At 43.1% G+C, this 18,344-nt stretch overlaps 1 protein-coding gene and 1 pseudogene across 1 annotated transcript; both read right to left on the bottom strand.

Annotated features, from left to right (window-relative positions):
• Window positions 1-1,153: 1,153 nt before the first annotated feature.
• Window positions 1,154-14,879, bottom strand: NOXRED1 (NADP dependent oxidoreductase domain containing 1). Its single transcript, XM_070403505.1, has 6 exons — window positions 14,725-14,879; window positions 12,095-12,288; window positions 6,886-7,066; window positions 6,138-6,289; window positions 4,820-5,042; window positions 1,154-1,482 (listed from the first exon to the last, which is right to left on the bottom strand). Exons 1-6 carry the CDS (start codon window positions 14,877-14,879, stop codon window positions 1,308-1,310), a joined length of 1,080 nt encoding a protein of 359 aa, XP_070259606.1. The 3' UTR covers window positions 1,154-1,307.
• On the bottom strand, window positions 12,614-13,152 carry LOC139010906 (large ribosomal subunit protein eL29 pseudogene; annotated as a pseudogene).
• Window positions 14,880-18,344: the final 3,465 nt, after the last annotated feature.

The following is an 18,344-nucleotide window of genomic DNA, read 5'->3' as shown; positions in this document are numbered from 1 at the left end:
TTAATCCTAAAAACCACTAAAGGGCCACCATAATCCAGAAGGGCAAAGATGTATCCTGTCCAGTTCCCCACACCTGAATGAATAGTCAAAGGAATACATTTCTTTTCTTTTTTTCTACTGAGAGAAGAAACAGTGCCTCAAATTAGCATTCACACAGAATGTTTATAGTGATGAGCCCTAGCCAGTTTGGCTCAGTGGATAGAGCGTCAACCTGTGGACTGAAAGGTCCCAGGTTCGATTCCAGACAAGGGCACATGCCAGGGTTGCGGGCTTGATCCCCAGTGTGGGGCATGTAGGAGGCAGCCAATCAATGATTCTCTATCATCATTGATGTTTCTATCTCTCTCTCTCCCTCTCCCTTCCTCTCTGAAATCAATAAAAATACATTTTAAAAATATATATATTTAGTGATGAGCCTAATTTTCCCTTAAATTGGACTAACATTTTTATCTCAAACAATTCGATACCATTGAATTTGCCTAAGTCATAATTATGCAGAAAAGAAAAGTGTGAATGATTAAGGTAGGGCCATGGTGGTTTACTTATGGAGTGAATGGCTTTGTTCAAAAGCACTTTAGCAGTTGGCACACAATGTTTTGTTCCTCTTTCTCCATTTAGTGGTCACTGCTGCTCTTTCCTGCTGTACTATAATTGACATAAAGTATTTACAACATAAAGGAAATAAACTTGCACTATAGAAATAAGATCTCTATTTTACAAAAGTACTTTTAGCCACTTAATAAAAACGCCAGCTATTTAAAAAAAATATTTGTATGGTTAAAAATGCTTGAAATGGGAACAGCTTTTTAAATAAGATAGTACCAAGTCACATATAGCTGAAATAAGCATGAAATGAGTCACAGTTAAGTTGTTTACCACACATTTTATTTCTCTATCTAAAATGGTAGGAAAGTGAAGCTGTATCATTTGTCAGCTATATACCACTACAGGAAAAGAAGCTAATAATGACATTATACCTTCTTAAATTCAGCTTTTAGAAGAGAGATAATTTGTATTAACAAGGCTCTCATGGGGAAGAAGCTTACTTAAGTGTGTTGGGTTATATGTAATATATTTACATATTTTTGTAAAATAGAGATCTGTAGTTTCACAGATACACACATATACCAATGTAAAGGACCTCTCATTTTAATCTACATTATAAAGAGCCATCAGTACCATTTTCTAATTCCTGATTGCCTAACTTTTGCAAACAGTCCCATGAGTCCCCACTGTCAGTTGTGATGATCTGAGTATGACCATTGTAGTGAGAGAAAGAATCCTGAGTCCTGAGGTATCTTCTCTTATTAGAACAGAGAGTTTCTGGAGACCATTGGCTGTTGTTCTTTGGTAAAGGAGAGGCCAAATTCATTACAGTAGAAATGGATAATGTGGTCCTGGAGACTAGTACAGGTTAAGAGCTTCCTAGTAAAGGGAGTTTCCCTGAGTTGCACAGCAGCCAGATCAAACCAGGGTAGAGGCCTGGGTGGGAAAAACAAAAAACAAAACAACTGTTACCTTTAGGTCTGCTCAAAATAAATGATTTAGCTGTACACATTTCCTTTAAAGAATGTTTTCTGCCCTGACCAATGGGGGCTCCATTGGTTGGAGCACCACCCTGTGTGGGAAGCAACCAATGGATGTTTCTCTTTCTCCCCCCCCGCCTTTAATTTAAACAAAAAAAATGTGTTCCTCCACTTGGAAATAAGGTTCTTCATTTTTCTATATCAAACTAATTCAAATTCACAATTAAATAAAAAATTCAGCTAACACTACCCAATATGTAGATTTAATTGTACTTACATACATTTCTCTAAGTGCATCTTGGGAGGAATTTGTAATTAGAGAATGATTATGATAGTGACATTGACATCCTTTTCAGTGTATTTCCCTTGAATTTAGAAAGAGACTACATAAAAGGATCATGAACATTAGGAATGAAAAATATCTCATTTCAAATATCCTCTTTTTAAAAAAAGGCATCCTCTTCAACTCTTTAGGGAAAGAGTAGAAGTTAGCATGCCCATTAATATCCTGCAGTTTACCAAATGATAAAAATCACATTTCAAATTGGTAGGAAAAAGATTGGCTACTCTATAGTGTTAATACAACTGGCTTTCAAAAATGAATAAAAACCCTAAATTTATTAAAGATTTAAATATTTAAAAAATAAAATCCTAGAAGAAGATTTAGAACATTTTGGGATAAAGAAGGTCTTTATAAGTATGACTTGAAACCATAAAGAAGTAACTTGAAAATTTTGACTGTAAAAATTAGAAGCTTCTGTACAGCAAAAGATACCAAAAAGAATATAAAAAATATTTCTAACTAGTGGCCCCCTGGTGCATGAATTTGTGCACGGGTGGGGTCCCTCAGGGTGGCCTGCAGGGATAAAGCTGAAACCCAGGGTCCAATGCCGCCTGCAGCTCCTACCTGCTGCTCCCACTCATCCTGGCCCCACTGTGCCTGCCACAGGCTTGTGCCCAATCAGTCCCGATCAGGAGAGGCTCGCGCTGCCACGAGCCCTGTGTCTGGCACCCTCCCAAGGGGAGTAGCCTGCGGGATTGGGCTGAAGCCAGCTCTCCTACATCCCCCGAAGGGTCCTGAATTGTGAGAGGGCACAGGCCAGGCTGAGGGACCCCACTGGTGCACGATCAGGCCAGGGAGGGACCATGGAAGGGCTCCAGGGTGTGTCCAGCCCACCTGGCTCAGTCCCAATCAGCCAGATGCCAGCAGCAAGCTAACCTACTGGTCAGAGGATCTGCCCCCTGGTGGTCAGTGCACGTAATAGTGACTGGTCGACTGTCTGCCTCCTTGTGGTCAGTGTACATCATAGCAAGCAGTTGAGCAGCCTTAGCATATCATTAGCATATTACACTTAGATTGGTTGTTCAGTTGTTCTGCCATTCAGTCTATTTGCATATTACCCTTTTATTATATAGGATACTTAAAACATATCCCTACTGAAAACCCCTGTAAAACAATAAATAAAAAGTAAACAATCCAAATAAAAAATAGTCCAAGAACATAAAATGATGAGAGAGAACACAAGAGCAATGAGTTTGGAAGCTGGAAAGAATATGGACAATAACATGAGCCAAGGCACAGTCCATTTACATCATAGAACCCACAAAAGACTCAGGTTTCAGAGAAAGGATGAATTCAAAAATTAGAGGTACCCTGGGCCTCTCTCTCAACAGTAACTCTAATGACTGAAAGACAATGGAGCAATGCCTTCAAACTTCTGAGGGAAAATTATTTCTAAGCTAGAATTCTATGCCTGGCTATGTTCCCAATAAAAATATTAGGTTAGAATAAAAACATTTTCAGACATAGTCTCTAACAATTACTCCCAAGGCATCCTTTCCTAAGGAAGCCCCTGGAGGAAGACCTGATCCCCAATGAAGGAGTAAGCCATGCCAGAGGAAGAGAGATCCAGAACAAGATCCATAATAAGAGAGCCGTGGAGGGAATCCCAGGAAAATGGGGGAAGGAAATCCCGAAACTGGAAGTGTAAGACAGGCCATTGGTGATTGATTAGAATACAAAAGAGGGAAGAATCAAGGATTACTTTCAGAGGTCTGGCTTGAACAACTGGTGAAGAAGCTTGTAACTAGATAAGAAATCCAGGAAGAGCAGGTCTGCTTTGGACACACCAAGGCTGAGTGGAGACAGAGAGTGTGAACTACCTGGGCATGAAACAGACTAGAGATATAGGCTCGGTGGTGTCCCTGTAAAGTTGGCAACCTAAGTTCCCAAAGTGGAAAAAGATCACCCAGGAACCAAGTGTAGAAAGAAAAGGAAGGCCTATGACAGAGCCCTGAAAACTCCCAGATTTAAGGATGGGGCAGAAGAGAAGCTGGCCAAGGAGGGGCCAGAAAGACAGAAAGAAAATGAAGAGAACAGGAGGGTATCAGGAAAGCCAAAAGAGGAGATTGTACCAAAAAGAATGGCATTTCAATAGTCAAGGAAGAAGAGGATTTAAACGTGTCCAGTGAATTTAGTGACAAGAGGCAATTGTAATAAGAGCAGCATTTTTTCCCATTAGATTATCAAAGGTTAAACAGATTGATCTTAAAGTTATGAAGCCATAGGTAATGGCACTCTCTTACACTATCGGTGGAAATAAAAATAAACACCATGTTTTCGATAAGCAATTTACAAATGCCCTCAAACAAAACACAGGGTGTCCCTCCAAGATGTATACACACTTTACAGCTGATAGCTCAATTAATGTTTCTTTCTTTTAACCCATTGGAATTAATAATTATTCAAAGTGTGTATACATTTTTTGGGACACACTATATATATATATCATCTCAAACCCAGAAATATTATTCTAACTATTCATCCAACAGAAGTACTGATACAAGTATGCAAAACAAGTACAAGAATGTTCAATGTAGCCCTTGATGTAAAATTTGGGGCAGGGAGGACTACAACACCATCAAGAGGAAATAGGATAAATAAATTTAAATGTATTAATGGATGCCTATGCAGTTGCTCATACATGAAACAAATATGATTGTATCCATGACATAGTAAGTGAAAATGCAGTATATAGAGTTCCCATGTTTCTAAAATGTGTATATTGATATAGATGTCCACACTTAAATATAATGAAAAGAAATCTAAAATCCATTAGATGTAAAGTCTATGAAATGGTACTTGGGAAGCAAAGGAAGGCTTTCCTTCTGGCTGGATTTTTTACAAGAATGTATTCTTTAAGTTTTCAAAGATAACATAAACGGGGAAGAACAAAGTGCCTGCTAAGACAACAGTGTGGGAGGAATTAGAACAGCCAGCCACCATTCCTTACCTTCTCTGAGACAGGGCCTTGGCATAGACGTGGCTGACAAAGTCTTGTAATTGGAGTTTTGGGCACGATGCTTTATCTTCCCCACAGTCATCGGTGTGCACAGAGAGGAACAGCTCATTCATAAGCTGCAGTGTTGCTGTGTGGGGCAGGTCCTTTGCTGTGCAGGTGTTCAAGGCTGCATAGAACACTCCTTCCAACCACTTGATATTGAGGATTATCCCGCCTACAAATCAACGACAAAGGAAAGACCAGTTAGCCCCACCAAAAACGTTTGCAGGGACCCTAGGACCAACCCAGACAGTGAATAACCACCTTTTTTCAAAGACAAGTTGGTCATATGAACCTCAAGATAAGCAAACACTCCCCCTCCCTGGCCAAGAGCCCTGCTTGTGACCTTGATAACACATCCTGTTGACCCTGCCACGGTAGGACAAGTATGACTAATGTGGACATTTTTTAAAATATATGTTCTTATTGATTTTAGAGAGGAAGGGAGAGGGAGAGAAACATCAATGATGAGAATAATTGATTGGCTGCCTTCTGCAGGCCCCACACTGGGGATGGAACCTGCAACTTTGGCATGTGCCTTAACCAGGAATCGAACCATGACCTCCTAGCTCATAGGTCAATGCTTAACCACTGAGCCACCTCAGCTGGGCTAATGTGGACATTTCTAATGGCAAAAGCATCTCTAGGAATTTCTACATCAGACCTTACCAATTAAGAAGGAGCTAGGGAAAAAATTAGAGCAGGGAAAAACCCCTTAATCCCAGCCCAGCCAGTGTGGCCCCAGTTGGTTGGAGCGTCATCCCATGTTCAAAGGGTTGCAGGTTCGAGTCCCAGTCAGGGCACATACCTGGGTTGTGGTTCCAAACCAGGGTGGTGTGCGCGTGGGAGCAACCAGTCTATGTTGTCTCTGTTATCTCTTTCTCTCTCTCCTCTCAAATCAATACGCACATCCTCAGGTGAGGATAAAAGAAAAGCACAAAAAACCCATTTAGTCCCAGACAGTACATCCTCCTGTTTAAATAGACTCTCCCCTCAGGTTGTTTCCAGTTCATTCTTAAAGGATCCAAATATTCAGACTTCTCAGCTTTCCCTAATTAGGACCGTTTTTGTTTTGTTTTTTGCCACCAAAGTTGTTCCTGTATAAAACCTCAATAACTGAGAATGCATCTAGCTGTACAGTACTCCCCCACACTCACACACACACACACACACACACACACACACACACACGCTGGAATCTAATAAGATAGTAACAGGCCAAGAGGAAAGTAATTTTTAAAAGAGTGCCAAAACTAGGGTGAGCCATTACCAGCAGGGTTGTAGGGGCAGGTAGCCTGAAGAATCTCAGGATCTTGGAGAGCAGCTGTGATTTCCCTGTTGGACTGCCAGATATTATCAAAACCTTCAACACATTGATAGTGAGGCCGCAAGATACTGGTGTGGTCCAGCAGCCTTCTCAACCTGAAAGTAAAGCCACAAAGTCAGGGAGTGCAGGCCAGGACTAGAATAAACCACATGATCCACTGAGTTAACAGCCAACCCCAACAACAGATATCCCCACCTCCACTCCCCAGCCCCCCACAGCACAGGTGCGGGTCAGCGCTAAGGACACTACCTAGTTGGATTGTTTAGCCATCTGCCTACCAAACACTCACTGAATGTTATCACTTGCCTGGCACTGGCCTAGACACTAGGGGTAGAAAAATAACACCTGACATGCTCTGGAACACTCTTCATCCTGTGGACTGGTGGTTTCCCCTCTCACTGATGCACAAGGGGAACATGAGTCAGCTGCAAGCAGTGGGAGGCAATGCTTTATTGCAGTTCCAACCTTTTGCACATCAAAGAAAATGACCCACCCCCAGGGGCGGTTTGCAGAGACGTGGGGAAGACACAATTAGAAAGGCTGGCTGGGCCCTGCCGGTGAAGCTGTTTCCACCTTACTCCTGGGAATGACCACCTCCCACAGGTAGGAACTGGGTGGAGGTGGGAGCAGAAGCCAAGGCGGAGGACAACAGAGCAGGTCGGCCAGTTCTGGGCTCCCCCTAGCAAGGTACCTGGGTATTGGGATGGCAGCTACAAAGCTGTACACAATGCAGTCTTTTTTAAAGCTGGTGTTTATTTCTGCACAGATATTAGCCAGCTGAGATGGCAGGCAGCAGAGGAATATCACGTTGGCCCAGCCCACCAGATAGGCGTTATGGTAAAAGCACCGGATCCCCAGGTTCTGCAACTCCTCTGGGAGGGATAGAAGAAGACAGAAAAATCACAGTACAGAGGAGAGTTGGGCCTGAACATCAACTGTAGGGGGAGGAAGACAATTATTTCATCTCAACTCTTGTCACATAAATCAGAAGAGATGCGCTCATGCCATCTAGGAGCCATGCAGCAATGCCCTGCCCCTGCTAGCAGCGCTGGCAGCCACAGCGGCAGCATTTGAGATTATGAGACAATTTCTCAAATGCTTACCTCAAATGCTGGAGGTTTTAAGATGCCTTCTGCTCCAATTTACTGAAGGTTTATTATGTGTCAGATAATACACAAAGTACTTTATATGTATTATCGAAGGAAGTTCTCATAAGGACCTTATAAGGCAGAAACTAGTATTTTTTAATACTTCTTATTGATTTTAGAGAAGCATCGATGTGCAAGAGAAACATCGATTAGCTGTCTCTCACATGTACCCTGACCAGGGATTGAGCCCACAACCCGGGCATGTGCCCTGACCGGGAATTGAACTGTGACTTTTCAGTGGACAGGACCATGCTCAGCCAACAGCCACACCAGCCAGGGTTAAGTCAGAGACTAGTATTATTCATATATTATAGATGAGGAAACTGAGTCTTCAAGAAGTTATGTAACTGGGCTAAAATTACACAGCTAACTGGCTTGAGTTGGTAGGAAAGACTAAGAGAATGGAAGAGTCTAGGGCAGAAGCTGGGAAGATTTTGGGGAAATAAGCTTACAGTTTCTATAAAGGATACACAATTTAATGTTAAGATATTTATAAATGTAGAGAGAAATGTGATAAATCATGTAGTTGTATAAAAACACCCCTCGGTATTTGATCATTTGGTTGTCCTTATATGTATTTTCAAAAGTAAAAACATAAAGTCACACATGGTCCTATGTTTTAAATGGTATTGAAAAGAAAGTATGAGAGCCCTAGCTGGTTTGGCTGAGTAGATAGAGTGTCGGCCTGTGGACTGAAGGGTCCCAGGTTCGATTCCAGCCAAGGGCACATGCCTGGGTTGTGGGTTCAATTCCCGGGAGGGGGGGGGTGCAGGAGGCAGCCAATCAATGATTCTCTCTCATCATTGATGTTTCTATCTCTCTCTCCCTCTCCCTTCCTCTCTGAAATCAATAAAAATATATTTTTAAAAAAGAAGAGAGAGCATTAGACACTGGAGAGGTCACTCCTTATCTCAACCAGCAAGAATACATGATAAATCTGATGCTGAGATCACTGGGGTACTCAGGTGCTTCCAGGTAGTAAGTTTAGAAAACAGGCACCTCCCTTCTTCTATGTTCTCAAAAGTACATAGAGGCTGATGCTGAGTATGTTGAATTCTTGCTTTCTTACTCAATAGACAGTGATATTCTAAAACTGTAACTTTATCCTATGTAATAAAAGGCTAATATGAAATCAACTGAATGGTGGAACGACCGGTCGCTATGACGAGAACTGACCACCAGGAGGCAGACACTCAATGTAGGAGCTGCCCCCTGATGGTCAGTGCGCTGCCACAGGGGGAACGCTGCTTAGCCAGAAGCTGGGCTCACAGCTGGCGAGCGCAGCAGCGGTGGCAGGAGCCTCTCCTGCCTCCGCAGCAGCACTAAGGATGTTTGACTGATGGACATCCCCTGAGGGCTCCCAGACTGCAAGAGGGCACAGGCCAGGTTGAGGGAACCCCCCTCTGAGTGCACAAATTTTGTGCACCAGGCCTCTAGTTATTTTTTTTTAATTTCTTTATTGATTTCAAAGAGGAAGGGAAAGGGAGAGAGAGATAGAAACATCAATGATGAGAGAGAATCACTGATCGGCTGCCTCCTGTACACCCCCTACTGGGGATCAAGCCCGCAACCCAGGCATGTGCCCTTGGCCAGAACTGAACCTGGGACCCTTCAGTCCTCAGGCTGACGCTCTATCCACTGAGCCAAGCCAGCCAGGGCAGGCCTCTAGTTATTAATAAACATATCGCTTCCCCAAAAATATATGTAGTTTGTTGAAATACCATACATACTAGTCCTATCGATGAGATTTTTCAAAATTTGCCTTGAATGATAAAATGTTAAGATCTCCTTAATTAGAAAGAACATTTACAAATAAGAAAAAAACAGGCATGCCAACAGAAAAACTGGACCAAAAGAACTCAAAAAAGACAAAAATAGCAATGAACATATAAAAATATCCAACTATTCTAGTGGTCAGTAAAAGACATATTAAAATAAGAAAAATTTTAAAGGAATAGTAAAATAGTGATAAAAAAAATAAAAGAGGCTCAGGCCCTGGCCAGGTAGCTCAGTTGGTTAGAGTGTCAACCCCATATACCAAGATTATGGATTCAATCCCCAGTCAGGACACATACAAGAATCAACCAATAAATGCATAAGTAAGTGGAATAACAACAAGAGGCCCAGAATTGAAAAAAAAAAATGTAGTGAAATGGGTGTTCTTACACAACACTGGTGAAAGTTTATATCTGAACAACCTTTTTTGGAAGTGAGTTTGAAAAAATTGTATTAGAAGTTACTTTAAAAATTAAATATTCCTACCATATGACCCACCATTTCACTCCCAAGTATGTACCAAAGAAAAATTAAAACATTTGTCCACACTAGTATTTGTACACAAATATTCATAGCAGCTTTATTTGTAATAGCCCCAAACTGGAAACAACTTGAATGTCCATCAACAAAAGACTAGATGAACTGGAATATTAACACAATGAAATACTACTCAGAAATAAAAAGAATATCAATACATGAAACAAACTATATCTTAAAGTAATTATGCAAAGTGAAAGAAATGAGACCAAGCAACAGTACAAACTATATGATTCCATTTGTGTAATGTTTTAGAATATGCAAATAATTGATGATGACAGAAATCAGATCAGTGGTTTCCTAAGTAGGGGACTGCAGAGAGGTAGAGAGATAGGAATTACAAGGAAACTTTGGGGGATGATGGGTAAGTTCATTCTGTGTTGATGGTTTCAAATACACACCTGTGCAAAATATCAAATTGTACACTTTAAAATGTGTAGTTTATGGTGATGTAAGAAATGTTCAGTTTACTATATGCAAATTATCCTATATAATAAAAGCCCAATATGCTAAGTGCCCAGCCATTCATTCAACCAGTCGCTATGACACACGCTGACCACCAAGGGGCAGACTCTCTGACCGGTAGGTAAGCTTGCTGCTGGGGTCTGGCTGATCAGGACTGGGTGAGACAGGCCGATCATGCCCTGAAGCCCTCCCACGGTCCCTCTCCGGCCCCGATCGTGCACTGATTGGGTTCCTCGGCCTGGCTTGCACCCTCTCGAAATCCGGGACCCCTTGGGGGATGTCGGAGAGCTGGTTTTGGCCCAATCTCTGCAGGCTTGGCTTCTAGTATTTTAATAAAGCTGTACCTCTTCTTTGACCTAATAATTTTATTTTAAAAAACATGTACAAGGAAATCCAATAAGCCACAGTTACATAAATTATCATACAACCATACTTTGTAAAACCATACAACCTTAAAATCATGATTTTGAAGAATGTTAACTAAAATAAGAACATGCTTATATTAAGTGAAAAAGCAGAAAAAAATAACTTTGTACAGTCTCAATTCCTGATCTAATCTAATCTAATCAGAGAAGAAAACAGGAAATAATATCCCCGGAAAGGGGATTATAGGTAGTTATTATTTATTTTCCTGTAGAGAAACTTTCAAAATTTTATAAAATATGCATATATTTTACATTTATAGAAATTATTCAAGCATAATTTACATACAGTGCAACATGAGGTCTAAAGTATACAGTTTGGCCCTGGCCAGTTTGCCTCCGTGGTTATAGTGTCAGCTCACAAACCAAAGTGTCTCAGGTTCGATTCCTGGTAAGGGCACTTGCCTTGATTGGGTTCCCCAGTCCTGGTAGGGGTGTGTGTGGGAAGCAACCAATCGATGTCTCTCCCTCTCTCTCTCTCTCTCTCTCTCTCTCTCTTCCTCTCCTTCCACACTCTCTAGAACTCAGCAGGGATAATATCCACAGGTAAGGAGAAAGAGAGAGAGAGAGAGAGAGAGAGAGAGAATACAGTTTGATCACTTTTGTCATATGCATACACCCATGTAACTCACTCCTCTTTCAAGATCTACAAAAGGATGGGGAACATCCAGCCCGCTGCCCATATAAGGCCCACAAAATCATTTGGTCTGGCCCTGCCCAGGCATTAGGGGTGAGTTAATTAAATGTTTGACCAAATAGAACAGGCTTATTTTTAAGTTGATAATTTTGTATGGCCCGAGAATGGTATTATAAATATCCAAATGGCCCTTGGCAGAAGAAAGGTTCCCCACCCTGAACTAGAACATTTCCATCACCTCAGAAAGTCCCCTCAGACCTCTTCTCAGTCAGTCTCCCCAGAAGCAACCATTCCGATTTCTATCGCCAGAGTGGATGGAATCAATAGAGAATAATTTTTAAAATTCAGGAAATGTTATTTATAAAAATACAAGGCCAAATGTTTGGAACTGGTTAACACATACCAGACTCTCTAACTGGTCCAGTTAGATTTGAACTCTTATTTTTATTAAGTTTTTATTGATTTCAGAGAGGTGGGAGAGGGAGAGAAGGATAGAAACATCAAAGATGAGAAACATTGATTGTCTGCCTCCTACAGGCCCCCTACTGGGGATCAAGTCTACAACCTGGGCATGTGCCCTGACAGGGAATCAAATCCTGACCTCCTGGTTCATAGGTTGATGCTTAACCACTGAGCACACTGGCCGGGCTCAACTCTATTTGGAAAGCTCTGCATCAAAGATCCAGAAAGATATCTCATCACCAAGGGCACAAGGAAGAGAGATGGTTATAAAACATTTTAGTGGAGAAGAAAGTTGTTTTAAGGAACAAGTTAAAAACAATCCTTCTAGCTCTTCTCAGACTAGAAAGCTGAGAACTCAGCATGCTGCACATGAGGATTCCCCTTTCATCAACAGCCTGGTCAACACATCTAGGGCACACCCAAGCCCCCTTTCTACCGTATACTACTCCTCACCCAGGGCCTCCGGCCTCCGAGTGGAGATCCACAGCCTCTCAGGAGGGATGGGGACAAGATGAAGCAGTACGTGAGCCAGTTGCTTCCCAAGGTGGCCGCCTCCAATGATGCCCACCTTTAACTCATCTTTAGGAATGGTGGCATGCGATCCAACGGAGCGATATCTGGAAGTTTGCCACTCATGTATTGATTTTCTGGAAAATGAACACACAGATACATGCATAAATCCACACTCACCCTGGCGCTCTTCTTGCCTGTCAACCTCTGATATTCCCTGCTCTGACTTCCTCAGATGGCAGCCTGGGGCACCTTAAGGAGGCGAGAGAAGCACTTGTGCTGCATCACTAGGGAATGAAATGTGCTCCCTGAGAGAATTTTCCAGAAAGTAAAGCATACCCCTTCAAAGGACCAACACTGGTTTAAAACTTTATTTTTTTCCTGCCGCAGGTTTATTTGTACAAACAGCACAGGAGGACACCAGCGCCACACAGACAGCAGCCCGGGGGGCCCACCAGGCCTCTACTGTGGAGCCTTCGTTGGGGGCTGGGCACCTTTGGGAGCGGGAGCCTGAGCCCCTTTGGGAGCCTGAGCTGCAGACGCACCCGCAGCCTGGGGCTTGGTTTCCACCTTGGCCTTGGCCTTTGGCCGGCAGAGCCTGAGCCCCTTGGCAATGCGGGCACGAGCATGTTTCCCAAGCTTGGGGTGAGCGATGTAGGCAAGTCGACTGAGTTTGCGGCTGCAGCCCTTTAGGATATTGGGCCTGGGCTCCTTGGGCTTGACCAGGGCCTTGATGGCCTCAGCGCGTACGCTCATGGCCTTCGTGTTGTTGGCCTGCATCTTCTTCAGGCTCTTCTTGTTGTGCTTCTTGGCAAAGCACATGTTCCTTAGGAACTTGGGGTCTACCCCCTTAAGAGATTCGTATCTTTGTGACCGGGGTTTCTTGATGCCGTTTCTGTGCCATTTTCGTGACTGGTTGTGCGTGATGTGGTTCTTGGGCTTGGCCATCTCTGCACAGAAGCCCGCGGCCGGTTTAAAACATTTTTAAGTGAACTTTTTCTTGGTGAAATGTGTGGTAGGAATAGTGGATTTTCATGTCTATTGTTCCTGTTTTCATGGGAATGCCTCTGGTTTTCCCCATTGAATAAGATGCCAGGTTTTGAGCTGGTGATGCATATTTATAATCACATTAACGTATTTATTATTGTTGCTTTATTGAGTGCTTTAAACACGAGGTCTGAATGTTAAACCATTTTTTGACTCAGGACCATCGTGGTGAGCAGCCACTGTTGTACATCATCCGGGAACATGGGCCTGTTCCTGTTTTCTGTGCAGACAGCAGTCAATTTCCATTGCCACCAGGGCGAGCGCACCCGTCTCTGGCCACACACCTATTCTTTCTAGTTTGCTGTTTCAGTTCCGCACAGATCCAGGGAACCAGGTAACTTAGTTTTTTTCAAACCTATGATTTATAGAAGAAAACGGTTTATCATGAGGGAAAACAGACCTGAGAAACTGAGTGAGGGTCAAGGACTGGAGCCCTCTCTGTCCAGAGGCTCACTTCACCTACTGTTGGTTCTGGGTGTATTTCCTTGGCCCAAGATAAACAATCTGACCTCAGGAATCAGCAGGCATTGTTTTATGTTGTTACATGACAGCCTTATATTTGTTCTGTATTTAGTTTTTGAAAAATTAAAGCTCAAAAAAATAAAAGAATAAAAATCAAAGTTCTGGAGTTTCCATATAAGCATCACAAGCCACATTCTATTTAAGCCTTCTCTCTTGGCTGACAGGAGAGCATTTTCTCTCAGTGCCTGACCCTTCCAAATATAAAATCCTTCCCGGAAGTTTCACATATCAGTTTCTCACCACTCATCTTGAATTAAACAATAGGTTTATGCTTCTTATCAGTCAACAAATCAGCAAACTTCTTGAGCAGCCTGCCTCCTTGGGTATATGCTGTATCTATAACAAGTTCATTTCAGGTCTAGTTCCATCAACAAGGAGTTAATCTAATTTCAATGCAAGTAGACTGAGAAGTAGACTGGGGAGCAGGTGCTTTCAAATACTCCAAGAGTAACCCTAGAGTTACAGAACCCAAGAGCTTAGACCTAGGTACCTGGCTCTCACATGACTTCTATTTAAGTGTCTGAAGCCACATTGTACAAAGATAGCAGAAGCCAGGACTGGTCTGAGAGCTTCTCTGTAAATCAGTGTTCCTGGTTTCAAGCAAGTCATCTGGTCATAGGGACCCTGAAGTCTAAGATGGCTTTCCTATGAGGGAGCATTCCACTATTAGCCCCATAAAAAGGAATTCATCCCATCTTCATGGGATGACAAGTCATTGGTCATCTCCATGAGTGAATGAATGAATGGAGGGATGAATGAATTTATTATTTAATCAATCCACCCACTGAAAGGAAATCACCACTGATCCATGCTTTATGACAGAACCACAGCCAAGGGACCTCAGTATGCATTTCTCTGGTGTTTTCAGACCAGGAATAATAGACTGTGGGTTGAAAAAGGTAGGAAGACACCAAAGTTATTCTCCAATATAAAAAGTTAAAGCCATTTGGAGTCTTTGCAGTGAGATTCTTCTCCACCTGTCTGACCCTGGAGACCTTGCTTACCTCAAATTATGGAGTAGCTTGCAGAAGAAGGTTGCGTGGGCACAGGCCTCAATCATCCGCCCCTGATAACGGCCCTGCAAATACAGCCAGCAGCGGTCTTCCTCTTCAATCCCATATTCAAACTGCATGGACGTAAGGTCCTTTAGCATGTCCATCTCTAAGCCGACGGATCAATTTGGCTCCCTATCCTGGAAGAAGAGGGAATCTATGAAGGAGGGTGTGTGTGTGCCCAAGTCATAAGCTCTCATGGTGGTGGGCTTCAGCCCATCTCCTCCAAGTCCTGAACTCACAGCTCTCATCCACTTCTCTGTTTCAGCGTGAGAAGTCCTAAGCACTGACTGCCCGTTAATCGAGAATACCTGGATTCATGAAAAACCTGAACAAAAATCCAGAGCGATGTTCCTCCATAGGCACTTCTCTCAGCAGATGCATTAACATTAGCAATGGGGCTCACAGGTGCCTTTGGGGTAAGACTTTCTCCCTCCCATTCCCTCCTGTTTTAGAAATAGGACTGAGCATTTAAACCATATTTCATAGAAAGTCTTCCCATTTCACTAAACCTTGTGTTCCCCCACAGAATAGAAAAGAGCCCAAACGAAATACCATGCTCTCTGGTCTAGTTCAGGGACATCTAGATTTTAGAAAAGGAAGCCAAAGAAGTGTAAGCCCATTTACATAGACCTCTCACCAACCCAACTGAGGAGGATATGGCTCTGCTCCTCATTACTTCTGGTCCTCAGGGTAAGAACTACATTTCCAGGAGGAACTACCCAAGAAAAATTGCCATTATGACTCCTTAGTTACCAAATTACTTGCCTTGGAGTCTTAAAGGGGCCAGCCTCACCTAGAGGTTTTCCTCATCTGCAACATGAGGACATGAATTCCTTTCACTACTTCTAGAAGTTCTACATCAGGGCTATGGATCCTGCTTTTCCCAACAGAAGGTTCTAGAAGTCCTTCGTTCTGGACTTCTAGATTTTTTTGTAGACTAGGCTACCATACAGGTCTTAGCACTACTCAGAGTTATTTTTCAAATCCTTTTTATTTTCAAGAAATGAATGAATAAGGTAAGTTCTGGGAATGTAATGTACACCATGGTGACTATAGTTAATAATACTGTATTGTAGCCGAACCGGTTTGGCTCAGTGGATAGAGCGTCGGCCTGCGGACTCAAGGGTCCCGGGTTCGATTCCGGTCAAGGGCATGTACCCTGGTTGCGGGCACATCCCCAGTGGGGGGCGTGCAGGAGGCAGCTGATTGATCTCTCTCATCGATGTTTCTAACTCTCTATCCCTCTCCCTTCTTCTCTGTAAAAAAATCAATAAAATATATTAAAAAATAATAATAATAATACTGTATTGTATACTTGAAGTTTGCTAAGAGTAGATCTTAAAGTGTGTTCACCACATAAAAGGTAACTATGAGATGATGGGTATGTTAATTAACGATATTGTAGTAATCATTTCACAATATCAAATTATGTTGTATACCTTAAATATATGTAACTTTTGACAATTATACCTCAATAAAACTGGGAAAAAATCAATGATATTCCAAACTCTATTATATAACAATAGTGATATTGAGACCAGAATTTAAAACTACTCATCTCTAATCTGCATTTAAAGTAAAAAAATATTATTGAGGTGATATTCACGTAACCTGGACATTTAAAAGTGAACAATTTCAGTACATTCACAATATTGTGCATCCTCTACCCGTCTCTAGTCCCAAAACATTTTCATCTCCCGCACAAAGGAAACCCTGTACCTCTCAGGGAGTTACTCCCTACTCGGCCCTCTCATCGGCCCCTGCCGCTCACCAATCTGCTTTTTGTCTATGGATTGACCTTTTCTGGATATTTCCCATGAATGGAATCACAGTAGGGGACCTCCTGTATCTGGCTTCTCTAATCCCCTTTATAGGAGGGCTGTTATATTACTCTCCCGATCTCTTTAAAAGCAAAATCTCCAGCACGTTGAAGTAAAGAGTGTGGAAGTTCTCATCAAGTCCAAGAAACACTTCCTTAGACCACAACAGTGGGTAAGTCATCCTTACTTTGCGAGTGATTTCTCCTGCTCCAAAGGAAAGAGAACTCCAGACGTCCAGCTCCTGACCACCGCCGCACAGGTTAACTTGTACAAGCCCGGTGCCAGGGCCCTCTTTCCCCTCATCTCAAAAATGGGAAGCCAGTGGTTGTGGCTTTGTAACACGTCAAGGGGGTTGGTGACCTACATTTTCCAGACTTCCCATCTCCATACATTTCCCGTTAGATGTGCCACAGGAGAGATTTCTGGGCAAGGTCCGGAAGGTGGAAGTGAAGTAGTGGTCAGTTTGTGGTGATGCCTGTAAGGGAGGGGCAGGCATTTTGGTGTCTGCTGGGGACCCTCTTGGTGATGGGGCAGCAGTTGGGCCTGCAACTGCTACCTTCCCCTTGATCCCCCTGCAGCTTTTCACGCCCGGGCCGGGGCTGTTTTCAGCTCGGTGACAAAGGCCACCAGTGAGCTTTTGCAGGACCCCCACTTCATCAAAAGTGAGAACTGACTCGGGTTCCAGTCCAGCCCAGTGGGCTCCAGCTTGTCCTTGCTTGCCCCTCACTGTATTCCCATCTCCTTCCCCACTGCCTGCCACATGGATTCCCAGCTCTACCACCAGCCACGTAGACAACCTTCCCGAGACCGTTTAAATAACTGCCATTCTTGAATAAGATCAAATCCCAGTGATAAATCTCACATATAGGTTAGATGGACAGACACAGACTGCATACTCCAGTAGTCTGCTTCTCTAAATGAACCCTAATATACCAGTTACTAAAGCTATGAATGTTTGAAGACCAGCCAATAATTTTAGCACAAGCTAGCAAATTAAACTCCTGTTCCTTCACAGCAAGAGAGATGATTAGGGGAGGAGCCAAACATGGTTACCAGGAATCACAAAGAGGACTGCAAAGTGGAGGAGCAAGAGTTGGAATCCACATTCGGGGGATAAGGACACATTTTTAATATCCTAATCAATAAAAGGTGGCGGGGGGGAAGAGTTGGAGTCCAGTCCCCTTAAAGCTGGATTTCTCAGCATTGTCATTAGTGATATTTGGGGCTGGGTAAGTGTTGCGGAGTCTGTCCTGTGCATTGTAGGATGTTTAGCACTATTGCTTGCCTCTATCCATTAGTAGTACCATCCAGTTGTGGCAACAAAAAGTGTCTCCAGACATTGGCACAGGTCTCTTGGGGGGCAAAATTGCACCCACTTGAGGACCACATTGCCTTAAAGCCTGTGTGTGCCTCTGCACTCCGCAGTCACAGGAGACAGAATCCTACAAGCTCCGAGAGAACTGTGCTCTCCTATTACAGATTAGGATCATGAGTCCAGAGAGAGAGAGACTCACCCAGCATCACACAGCTTGTCAGTAGAGCCAGGACCAGAGGCCAGGTCTTTTGATTCCCCGGCTCAGGTCTCCTTCTGTTAACCACAAGGCCCTGCTCTCTCGAAGCCCCAGTGCTCCATACCCTGACACCTGTTGGTAGGCTGCTGAATGCAGTCACTGAGGTAGACGGGTAGTGGTCCCAAGAGACTGGGCAATTATTTCTTTGTTCTGCACAAAACAACTGGAGGGAAAAAGA

This window comes from Myotis yumanensis, unplaced genomic scaffold (genome assembly GCF_028538775.1).
Source record: "Myotis yumanensis isolate MYYU_CA2020_CCGP unplaced genomic scaffold, mMyoYum1.0.hap1 SCAF_1, whole genome shotgun sequence".
NCBI classification, from domain to species: domain Eukaryota; kingdom Metazoa; phylum Chordata; class Mammalia; order Chiroptera; family Vespertilionidae; genus Myotis; species Myotis yumanensis.
The sequence above is the reverse complement of the archived record's forward strand: the minus strand, read 5'-3'. Positions and strand labels throughout refer to the sequence as shown.